This window comes from Prenolepis imparis, unplaced genomic scaffold, assembly GCF_030444845.1.
Source record: "Prenolepis imparis isolate NDT839.2.m4 unplaced genomic scaffold, iyPreImpa1.0 SCAF_13, whole genome shotgun sequence".
Taxonomy (NCBI): domain Eukaryota; kingdom Metazoa; phylum Arthropoda; class Insecta; order Hymenoptera; family Formicidae; genus Prenolepis; species Prenolepis imparis.
Genome location: NW_028141171.1, coordinates 9,309,730 through 9,322,110, shown reverse-complemented (window position 1 = coordinate 9,322,110; position 12,381 = coordinate 9,309,730). Strand labels below are relative to the sequence as shown.

The window sequence follows — 12,381 nt, the reverse complement described above, 5'->3', positions numbered from 1 at the left end:
TATTGATATTTGCATTGTTATATCCAGCTGCGTCGATATTGTAAATGCGATTAACTCTTACGTAACGTAACATTTTCGCGTGATTCGATTTAATAATTAACAGCTTCGCGAGTAATTTTTGACGGCATGCCTTTTACTCACCTCGATACTGAAATAACCCCTGTCAACGTAATCGCCCAGGAAGAGATATTTGGTCGAGGAGGGTGGCCCGCCCACCTCGAATAATTTCATCAGGTCGTAGAACTGTCCGTGAATATCTCCGCATACTGAAACCAAAAATAGATCGAAATTAGATGAATGATGAAGGGAGAGAGCAGAGCCCTTTTATAAGGGGGAAACTAGGAAAGAACTAATTAATGCGTCGCAAAATTACGTAACACGCCGATATATTTTCGAAGCGTCGAATTACGCGAGATAAAAGCGCGCTATTCGTAAAAAAGGAGCTCGAAATTACCCGGTGCGCGATTAAAGCGCATCTTGCGTCGAATATATAGACATTAGCGACCCTTGAGAGTCGGTAAACTTGTTTGCGAACGTTTCAAAGTGAAATTACGCTCTCATAGAGGATGCCAGGACGAGGCGGGAAACTTCAAGTTCTTGAAACCGAAAACTATTAGCGACCAGAAGTGACGTCGCAGTTACTTTGACGCGGGATCGCCGGCGGTTCGCTATTCGTTTCTAATATTGTCTCGCATTGTGTATATCTTTACAAAATTTTATTATACGTGTACAATTATTTATAATAATTGTCTATAAAATCAAAGAATCGGCATCAAAATAAATACAATATACTAAGAGCCTCCTCTCCTCATGATTTCTTTTATTTTTATTCACAAAAGCCATTAACACGTCGCTATTAAATTTATAAAAATAATAAAAATTAATAAAAATAAAAGATTTGAGTGTTTTTACAATATTTTCAAAACTTGAAACTCGAACAATAATACGAGGAGGTCGAGACGAGAGGCGAAAGCAGTTTGAAGACACGTAAAAAATGTATCGCAAAGTGTAACACAGAAAGAAAGTATGACACGCTGGAGAGAAAACGGTAAACTGTTATACACGACGATAAATGAAGGTTCATAAACACGTTGCAACTCGGAAACTTAGTTTTCCACCATCCAGCGGAAACTATCGGAGGTCTAGATATGTGGGTGTGTGAGTAAGTGCATCGTGTGCGTGTGCCGGCATAACATCATAGCTTATGACTATCAACTATTTTTATTATTCACCGCGTGCAATACGTTACGGCGATGCTTTCGCAACATTTTCCGATACCGTTTCGTTGCAGAGATGCAAACCAATAAAATCGCTCTCAAACTATGTACAGCGCAGCAGTCTCGGGTCCGTTGTGCATCAAGCAATCAAGCAAAAAAAACAGGGTTTGAAAAAACCTGGGTTTTTTTTAAAAAGCCCAGCCCAGTGGGGTTTTTTTTAAACCGGGTTTTTTGGGGGTTTTATTGAGTTTTTTGGGATTTTGTTGGGTTTTTTAATATTTTTAATTTAATTTTTTATAATTCGCTAATGATTAAGAAAATTGGCTATTTAATTGGCACAATTCCTTATTATGAATTAATTTTTATTATTTATTAATGTAATAGACCTTCTATTACATTAATAAGAAAAATTAAATAAAAATTAATCAATATTAAATACTTCATTTATAATATTATTAAATTTTTAGCATTTTTGGATGGGTTTTATAAATGGGTTTTTAAGTAAGTTTTTTAAAGTGGATTTAACCCAATAAAACCCACCGGGTTTTATTGGGTTGGGCCCACTTAGTCAAATCCTGAAAAAAAATGCGATCCACAATCTATGTAGCTTTACGCTAAATTCTCGCTGGAAAATCGCGCGGAATCTATCAAGGGAGGAAAAAATTGCGGACCTCCTATCTCTCTGTTATATATTTAAAAATTTTTGTACCTTCTCTCTCTCTCTCTCTCTCTCTCTCTCTCTCGCCATTATTCAACGTTTATTGAAAAATTTTGCATAGGTCTTTTCAAACATCAGTGTATCGTTATAACGCGCTGTGTCGCGCGATAAACTTTATATATATATATATATATATATATATATATATATATATAATCTTCTTCTACCGGTTTTACAAAAATTTTAACACGGAAACAAAACGTTTGTTTCCGAGAAAGAAAGAGCGCTTCAGCGTTTACATAAAATATTATCGTGAAACAAAGGCGAACAGGATCGACGGCGCTTTTTATTCAACACACGCGGTGATGTATCTTGCGTTAATACGGGTGGAACCCTGAAACTGGGACACACCACGTCGCGCACGTAAAGCAACGAAATATGAGGCAGCGAGCTGACGGCGCGCGAATAGAGGTCTATAAAGATAATTGAATCGAGACTGTATTAATAACGAAACGGTTTAGGAGCGGCTGTAAAATATGAATGAGAGAGATAGAGAGCCAGCGAACGAGTCTGTATCGAATGGAAACATTTCGTTACTTTGCTAATCCATATCGGCGTTCCAAGATGAATCTTGCGATTTTTCATCTCGCTCAAATTCCGACGAAACGTGCAAGAGAAAAAATAAAAATCACAAGCGAATCTACGAGCGTTAATTAAGCATCTTTATTCGCTATCTTATAATATCGCTGATGAGCTTCGCATCTTATATATTACGTAAATTAACGACTCCTACGGAAAATGAGATAATTCGAGCCGCTCGTCGTCTCTCGTCCTTTAAAGTCGAGTGGCGAGAAACGCGTGGGAAGAAAGCTAGCTACTCGAGGCATCACAAAAGAACGGGGAAGAAAACTGAACTTTATCCTGTAGTTTTCACTCTCTTCTTCTCTCCTTTCGCGGCGCTTGTACCTCTCCTTTTTTGCTCTTTTCCCTTTTTTTTTTATTCCCAATGTTTCTTACGAAGAGCAAACAGGACGTGAGCGCAAACGTTACGGGGGTATAAATAAATGATGCTTCGCAAACAAGGAAAGAAAATATTTTGCTTGAAAGAAACATTAGCGATTCTCTTTACACTATTCTTTGCGCAACCTTTGCCAATTTTGTAGATGCAATGAATATATTGTGTGGAAAAGAGTCGTAAAGTTTTTCTTTTCGAGAATCGATCGAATCTCTCGGATCCCTCGATATTCCTATAAAACTAGTGTCACACATTTTTCGTCTTGAATATAACGAGAGAGGCTTGGGATTATAGCAAGAAGTAATTTTCGGCAACGGATAGCACTGGCGCATGCCGCAAACCAAGTCTGAATATTTCAGACAATTCCCGAATGTATTGACTTGGTTTCGGTTCTCTTCCTCTCTCCAACCCCTCTCTTTCTGTCTCTCTCTCGCCGCCAGTCGCGTTAATTATTCGCCATGCGGATACCGTAGGGCACGTCACGGGCAAAGCAAGAACGTAATTTCGGCTTGGCCAGCAGTGACCGAACGATGTTACATCGCACCAGTCTATTGGCTTGGCGGCTTTTGCCGGTATGTCACGCGCCACGTGAACCAACTAAATTTTCACGGAAACCGAGAGCTTATACAGGGTATAGTATATGTATATACATATCCTATGTCGCGCTGCCGTATTCCCGCAATCGTGATCTAATTATTTAAATCACGCACGTCATTGGGACAGATCGATGCGAGTGTATTCGTTACGTGCGCACGTGCGTGCGTTTACGGAATGAAATTCGGCGCAAAATAATATGGTGACATTTCTATCAGACGATTCATGACTCATTTCTCGCATCGTTGAAATGTCTTTAATCCTTCCGTCGATGAACGAGTACCCTGAGCAACTTTAAATGTAAAAAATGTATCGAAACTTTTCTCCGCCCGAAACTACTTTTAAAATATAACAAAAAAAAAACATGTTCGACGCCCAGCAACTGCTATAAAGATATTGTCGAAAACGCGCATTTGGTACCCAGATGCATACATTGATGGAAAGATGAAAAATTGTGCGCATTGGCAGGATATTAAATAATATATACACGCAAGTTTCAGTTTCGCGCAGATCCTCTCCTTTCGTGCTGCAAGTCGATAATCGACCTTCCAAACTTTCGAGACGAATTGGGGATGCGTGTCTACGAATTTTCGCGGACTAGCATTCGCATTCCGGGGGAGAACTCGAGTGATAATGCACTCTCGAGGGCGAGAGACACGCATGTTTCGCTAATAAGAGACGAGATTTGCGGTCGACAAAGTGAATTAAACGGATATTCGCAGCGACAAGGATCACCGCTAAGTAAGCACGAATTAACATTGCCGAGAGGACATGCCAAAGTTAACGGCGAGACGTTAACGGAGGAGCTATACGCTAACGCAAACAGCCAGGAGACACTGCTCGCCTTGATCGAATGCCGATCCTACTACTCGCTTATGTGTGTATAGCGTTCCAATATTATCCCGGAAATTTGCGTCTTCCTCTCTTGGCCGTGACGAGAAATTTCCCTGATTCGTAATAAAATAAAATGAGGGAAAATATTTTGGCGATATCAAGGAAATTACCTTGGTTGTGCGCACAATCTTCTTTCATTCATCGCCCACGAAATTTAGCGTATAAATAGAGACTTCGCAAAATTGTGCTACAAAATACAAATATCGGAAAAAATTACCTCATCTTTTATGGATTGTTACCCCACAGAAAATAGTTCTGTTAAAAATTCTCTTAAATAAAAAAGAAAAAAACATATTGCGCTGATTTTTTTTGCACTTGCACCCTCCCGTGTAATAATCCGCTATTTAAAACAAGTTTAATGGGACGTATGTTATCTTGATTAGCATTAAACTTAATGATTAGGGTCCTACGCGATATCCGCGTAAACCGCAAACGATGAGGCCCACCACATTGGCCTCGTGTTTTTATTTTAATTCGATTAAGCAGCTGTGGCCAACGACGATTTCTCTCCGCTGTTTAATAATTTTAACCGGTTTTCGCGTTTGCAGTTAACAATCTGTTCATCGTGGCGTTAAAGCGGATTTTCGTCGTATGCGCTCTCGTTGATTATCGATAAGTACTACTGGCGTTTTCGCTTAAACAGCAGGAGGATGTCATCGTGGACGGCCGCGTATGCGCTTTTAAAAGCTCATGACTCTGTTTCCAGCTTCCTTCTCTTTCTCTCACTCTTTCGCAATTTATTCCGCTCGCGAAATTTACGGCTCGTCGACAGTAACGAATCGGTGAGATATTTTTTCGGGTAAATGTATCGCGGTTGTTATATCACGGGAATTACACGACGGATGTCATTGTCTTACACAAGTATATTATGTATGTCATAGGTACGTGTACGTGTGTATGTGACTTTACGATGCGTTTGTCACATAGACTTTTTATCGCTCCTTCCCCAACGGATATATGTCTTTCACATTCATGCACGTTTTTTTAGCTATCATATTTATGGCGCAGGCCGAATATAAGCCTCTTCGGGCCAAGTTTCTCTCTCTCTCTCTCTCTTTCTCTCTAAGTATCACGTACGAATAGTTTCAGGGGCAATATCCGTCACGGGGAAAGTAGCAGGCTGCGCAGTATATGTTCGTTGAACGAAGTAACCGACTGCAAGGCTACGACGACGACGACGACGACGACGACGACGACGACGACGACGACGACGACGACGACGACGACGATGACGGTCTCGACTGTGAAACGGTGCATAAAAATGCACTTACTTAGCCGCATATAAATCGATCCGTTCGCTGTTTACGCCGCTACAAGGTGGTGCATAAACTCACCCCCTTCCTCCTCTTCCCTCTACCCCGTTGCGACCGCGCCGTGTGACGATAGCAAGTATAATACCTCCGTGAAGGAAAACACGGTATTTCTAACGTAAATGCACGGGGGCGCGAGACATTTTTCCGAGGGATAATGCCGCCGTATCGTATCCATTGCACGGTACTCATATTTTTCGTAAATGACGTCGTGAATACCAGCAGAAGGTAGATACATACACCGAGAGAAAATTTTAGTCCTTTTACGGGAATGTGTCAAACGCATTGGCGAAATGAATCCTTACGAAGGATCACGCGCTCGATTTCTATATCTATGCTGAACTTCCGGATCTTACGTGTCGCGATTCCGCGATGACGTTATCATTTCGCTTCGTGTCCGTATCTGAGCGTTGCCTGAGCAGAGTTCTTGCACATCCGCCGCAAGCGCGGCTTTACGATTGCTTTATTATTAAGAGATTCGAGCCACGTACGAATGTAACTCGGCGATCGTAACCCCGACGAACATCCGTTGCACGACGTTGCAGTTAACCCATATAACGGCGGAACAAGCTCGCGCATCGGGAGGCTACGTCTTCGTTAGTCGGCGCCATCGATAACGACAGAAACCGCAACCGCGCAAAACCATAAACCGTAAGGAGCGTAACGGAAAATGAGATACACCTCTCTCTTATAGTTTTGTCACCTTCGTAAAATGCTCCGCTACGAGATAGTTCTTTTAAATGTTGCAGTAACGAAGAAAATAAAAGTCAAATAACGAAAGTAAATATATTTTTACGATACTATATTGAGTGAATTATCGAAATGCCTCCCAACATCCCTCTCTTCCTTGCTATTCAATATTAAAATATTGTTTATAAATGAAAAAGGTGTCTACTATATACTAGAGGAAAAACCATGGATACTCGAGGATGTGTTAAATTTAAAAGCATCAAAATGTGTCAAACTTATCGTACGATATAAAATCTTGTAATACAAATACATTTTTAAAAAACAATTATTGAGTTTATAAAAAATATTGGCAAAATAAAACGTATTTCCTATGTTCACAATTTTAATAAGCATTACCTTCTTAATGAGAAGAATTAATTATGCAGAAATGAATGTGCGTTTTTCACATCGCTATTAACCGTTGTCCAAGCGACACGCTCGCAGCGATATTGAAAAAAAAAAAAAAAAAAATAGATCCCCAGCTAGAGCGCGATCGAGAACCCGAAAACAATCGCGACTATTTGCGGGTCTCGGCGTACAAGAGGAGAGACCGTCTCCTGGGGAATTCGCCATCGAGCGGATGGCGGAATGCGAGCTCGCTAGGCAGCTCGGAGCTATTTCGGCCGTGATTATTTCGCGATCATATAAATCTTCCCCCTGGCGATGAAACGCCGGGGACATAGCTTGACAATTTAAGTTACGCGACAAGAGAACTAGTTTCGCCGTCGAAGAGTTGAAGATCTCGTACAAACATCTTGGCATACGCGTTTATTTATTCAGTTTGAGTGTTTGAAAATAGGCGTTAAATACTTTCCGATGCTTATTCCTTTCGTTAAAGCAAAATTCGCGTAAATAATATATTGCTTGCATATCGTATATGTTGATCAAACTATGACCTGTTTCTCATTTTAAGACGTTTTTAATAGAAAATCATGAAAAACTTGTTATCTTCTACATTAAACATGAAATAATTTAATATCGTATAAAATATGATAATTATCGAGTTGTATATAATATTATTAGTTACTCGTTGCTTAATTTCGATCGAGTAATTGGAGCAAGATTCAAATAAAATTTTCAAATTTTCTCTCGTCTCTCTTTTCAAGATAATACGGGTGCTTTATATCGATCGTATTACGTCAATTTGCCCAATTCAGACATCAAAGTCACTACTAAATGTTTCGACAGTGCGCTGTTATGTCAGCCAAATTCCCCGAGCGACTCTTACAATTAGCTTAAGCAACTTGTAAGTACAGTAGCTCGGGCAGTTTATGCTGCTCCAGCACTTCTATTTTCCACCCACGAAAGCCCCCTTAGGAGGTTCTCTCCCGTATTTCTATCACGTACGTATAGGTAGGTAGGTAACTGCGGATCGAGGATGATCATCGTTATGCGACTGTACGACACGATAAATTCAACACCCCGCGTCATCGTATTTTGGGGTGATCCTTGACGTTTAGCAAAACGAGACCGGGGAGATATAAGCGAAATTTTACGACTGTTGCCCCAGCGAAAGTTGATGAATAAACTGTATAGAATAAACCAGCCTATTCAGCGTTTAAAAATTAAAGGTCGCTGAATACATACATACATTCCTAAAGATTATATTATATATATCCATATATTGGCACAATTTTATTGCGAAGGTATATATAAAAAAAAGATTCTCGCGTAAATTTAAGGAAAACGATTCCTCATCGTGATCCGCGACATCGAACAGCCATCGCGTGTACCGAATCCGATCTGAACTCGCCTCTTTCTCTTCGCGAGCGAGACTTCTTTACGATCTTTTAAATTCGACATTCAGTAACATCGCGTGTCGAGCGGCTAAGCGCTCCATCCAGAAGGAATTGAATAATTTCAAGCGCTTTTTGCCGCTCACGCCGACGGCAATTTTTGCGGCAAACACCGATACCCTTGCCAGGGAAAATACAATGGGGTTGCGAGAAGGGAAGGGAAGGAAAAGCGAATCATCCAAGCGTATGTGTTATACGCCGCGAAGATAAACTCTGGGCCGCGAATGAGCGCCCCGAGCAACGCGCGCGCTGCAGTTTTAGATATTTTTTCTTGCCTTCTGGTCGGGGTGAACAATAACAATTTATGCGAGAGAAGAGCGAGCTCGCGGAAATTCAAAACGATCACGATTGGGCTCGGAATTTGCGTGGAAGCTGCGTGTCGATATATTTTTATTCATTCGCGTTATACAAGAGTTTGTTCGGCTCGAGGGTTCTTTTTAATAATGCATCGTTGCTGCGTTATAGCGCAGCAAAATAAAAAAAAATAGTCCAATATATTTATATATATATATTGGACTATATAATATATAAATTGCGGAATATTTTTCAGATTTGAGTGAAAATAATTCCCGAGACTTGTAAGAGGGAAAAAAATTAATTTTTCACTGTCGTAAATTTGCACGAATATGCGATATTGAAAAAGTTAAGCGATAGAGCAAGATGAGAATTGCTTTTTAATACATACGTACACGGTAATACATTAGGTTTGTCGCACAAACAGCAAATACAGCAATTACAAATAAGTAAATACGCTGCGGACGCAATGTTCCATATACGTGGATTCATTCAATTAAAACATTAGTAAATTAGTATCGGTCGAAACAAACTCTCGGAAAGTCCGAGCTTTCCATATAGCTTCTCTCTCGAGTCTCGAGTCTTTTTTTTTCCCCTTCACTTTGATTCTCGTGATGGATGAAACGACGAGTGATCGCCAAAGCAAATTCGGACATAACGAGCTGCAGACAGCGATGTTTCGCGCCAGCAGGCTTTTCTGATCCCGAGTCAAAAAATTCACAAATTTTTCAACTAGGGATACCGACACGACCGGTTAATTATACGTAATGCGAGAGAGAACATGTAGTTCTCTCGAAAGCGAAGTAAATTGACCGAAGTAATAGCGGAACGAATTAGAACACTCGTAATTAAATTTCATGCCAGTAACTGAATAATATATTTAAAGTGCCATTTGCACCTCGTCTACCTTTTATTGTTGCAAATAAACTAGAAATTACCACAGAATAAAATTGTACGTCCAATTTGTTACGAATTTGTTAAATGCATTCGTTGATCTTACACGTATTCGAGATGCGTATCGAGAGGAGTTTCTGTACATTGAGTTAGTTTAACGTCTTCGACAAACCGTGTAAATTCTCTCTTCAAAGGGAACCACGCGTTGTAATTCGCATAATTCGCGAGCAATAACACGTGTGAGCTCTTCTGTCCGGTCATGTATATGTCAACGCGGGTGGACACGCGTATTCACGCTCATCATATATACATATCTACGATCCGGTTGGCTCTCACAAGGATTGCACGCGGAATCGATTAATGTCCGAGAGAGAGAGAGAACCAAAGAGGATGCGGCTCCGATAGGAGTCTAGGTTAATGCCTGACATAGTTCGTCCGCAGATTGATTTTCCGACACGACGCGCAGCCCGGAATATTACAGATGAGGAGGAAAAAGAGGGAGAGAGAAAGACGTTCCAAATAGATTTCACCATGAAAAATTCTCTGTTCATCTGAATGTAAACAGATTCGCAGAAAAAGCAAATGCTATATTATATAACTATAATAATATTATAGATAATATTAGTTTCAGTTAAATATTAATTAGCACAGTTTCTCTATATATTCTTATTCCCAATTATTCATTGGAACAGATAGTCTGACGAAATCTATAATAAGGGGAAACAAAACAACAATATAAAAAAATATAAAAAAAACAACATTTCTTTTGTTTAATTTACATTATTGTACCGTAAAGATAATAATAACTAATGAGATTAATGGAAAATTATTTACTAAGATCAGCAAAATGTTACATTGTAGTTTTATATAGAATTGCATATTATCCAAGCAAATTATCTTAGAGAGATACTCTTTTCTCCTTATTTTTCATAAAAGCTCTTATCTCCATCTTAATTTTCCCGTATTATAGGCTATTGAGTTTCCAACCGATTAATATATCGTTGTATATACTTATCGATATTGAAAGCTCTCGGGATATTAAAAACCATAATTGACTTACTTTCGCCTTGCTTACACGTGCGTTATATATCAAAGATACGGATATAATTGCATAATCATTCCCTGTGCATAATCAACCCCAACGCAAGGGGGTAAAACAAACAAATAGATAATGGACCTCTAATTTTATCGAGGCGATATATAGTCGAAAGGCTTTACCTGGCATGCAGCCGACCGGAACACGGATCGATCGAGACGGAATTGGATTCCCTGCTCGCGCGATCCCGACAGACTAAATCATAACAAGTCCGCGTGCCGGGGCGATGAGATTCATTCGGCTGTCTCGCGACGACGCGCGGCGATCTAATTTCGAGCGATTTATGACTCGCCAAGAATGCGGCGGCGTCGGGGCCGCGCCGTTAATAAGTTACGCGGCTTTTCCGTCCACCTCCCTTCCCGAAAAGTTTGTGCAAGCCCGGCTAAAGATAGGCCACGCGTGGCCATCGGCAGCGGGCACATCAAAGCGAGAACACGATTGTTCGCGATATAAATAGATGAATCAAAAGTACGTAACGCGCGCATCTTTTCCTCCCTCTCTTACTCTCTATCTTTCTGTCTCGGGTCGTCGATCGGATACCGTATTACGAATTCAAGGCTCGAGGTCGCTGAAGTTACGCGCTACACTTCGGTTTAAGCCAAGTCCCTTTCGGAGGATCGGACGTGCGCGATTTCACGCGATCGAGGACAAGTCGTCCCTCTGTCAGACATCGAGAACCCTCGTTTTACCCGCAATTTCTGAGTTGACCCTAGGACCTTCTCTCCTTTCGAAGGAAAATACCACGCGGTTGTCTGTCGACGGTCTGTCCGCTTTGGCGAAGCGACCCTTCTTTCCATCGTTTCGCAGCGAATCAACTCGAGAACTCCCTGGCACTTCTAAACCCTTTTCATTTCTCCTCTGACCGGCGACGGGCAGAATCGAGGAATCGCCGAGCTATTATTCAGTGACATACGACGTGTGCTTAATCGTCAAACGTGTAAAATGGTACCCTCTCATCTAAACCCTCCCGCAAGGATTATCGAAAAAGAAGAGAGCGAAGGCTTGGCATATAATCTATGACGCGTGGAAGAGCGATGTTTTACAATAATCGTCAGCGGTAAAAGAGGCATTACTGCGCCTCTCGTATGTCGTTAGCGTGCAAACCTTTTAAACCTCTTCGTTCTTTTTTGCATAAAGAACGACGACGAGATAAGAGTGAAATTGCCTAGCTCTTGAAGAAGAACTCTTATCGTAGACTTCTCAGATTTTTTGCAAAAGATAAAAAATAAACAAAAAATGAATATTACACATAGGCCGGCCATGAGAACCGCTGACGGTAAACTGCGGAGTGACTGATACCTGAGGGGTAGCTTCTGATGAAAACGAGCGGCGTCGTTTTCCCTTTACCGCATCACACAAGCGTGCGCGGTCCTTTTACCACCCTGTCGTGCGCTCCGCGCGTCCATATTGCGCGAAACGCCGAATCAACTGCCGGGCTGAAATGTAATCAAACGCCGTCGGGCTTATATCGAATGACCGTGGAACTGGGCGAAGCACAGCACCAAACGTATGTGTAACGGCCGATGAATACTGGAGATAACGATTCGCGTACAGAGTCGCGAGAGAATAACGCATCCACAACCGAATCTGTTTCGCGAAAGCTCTGCGTGATTTAAAAAAAAAAAAATTATCTCTCTTCGGTACACAATAAAATATTTGATTTCGTATATTATTCAAAAATGCATTTTATTCGTACAAATACGTGTATCGTTTATATACGCTCTTGAAATATTGTTCAAAGAGAGTAGCCTTGGAGATAGGAATCGCAATCTACTGAGTATCTTTATACAACGTCATCCGAACGTGTACATCGCATTTTTCAATTTCAGAGTTTCGAGAATAAAATAGGCGGATAAGATAAATTTCTTCTTCAAACGATATTTT

General features: G+C 40.7%; 1 protein-coding gene across 8 annotated transcripts in view; it reads right to left on the bottom strand.

Moving 5' to 3' along the window:
* The window catches only part of LOC145944552 (serine/threonine-protein phosphatase 2B catalytic subunit 2), a 125,763-nt gene that overhangs the window by 56,221 nt on the left and 57,161 nt on the right, over positions 1-12,381 (bottom strand). For all 8 annotated transcript variants that reach the window (XM_083052949.1, XM_083052948.1, XM_083052942.1 and 5 more), the window contains exon 3: positions 142-266. In XM_083052949.1, coding sequence (XP_082909075.1) covers positions 142-266 — 125 coding nt within the window. The remainder of the gene's footprint in view (positions 1-141; positions 267-12,381) is intronic.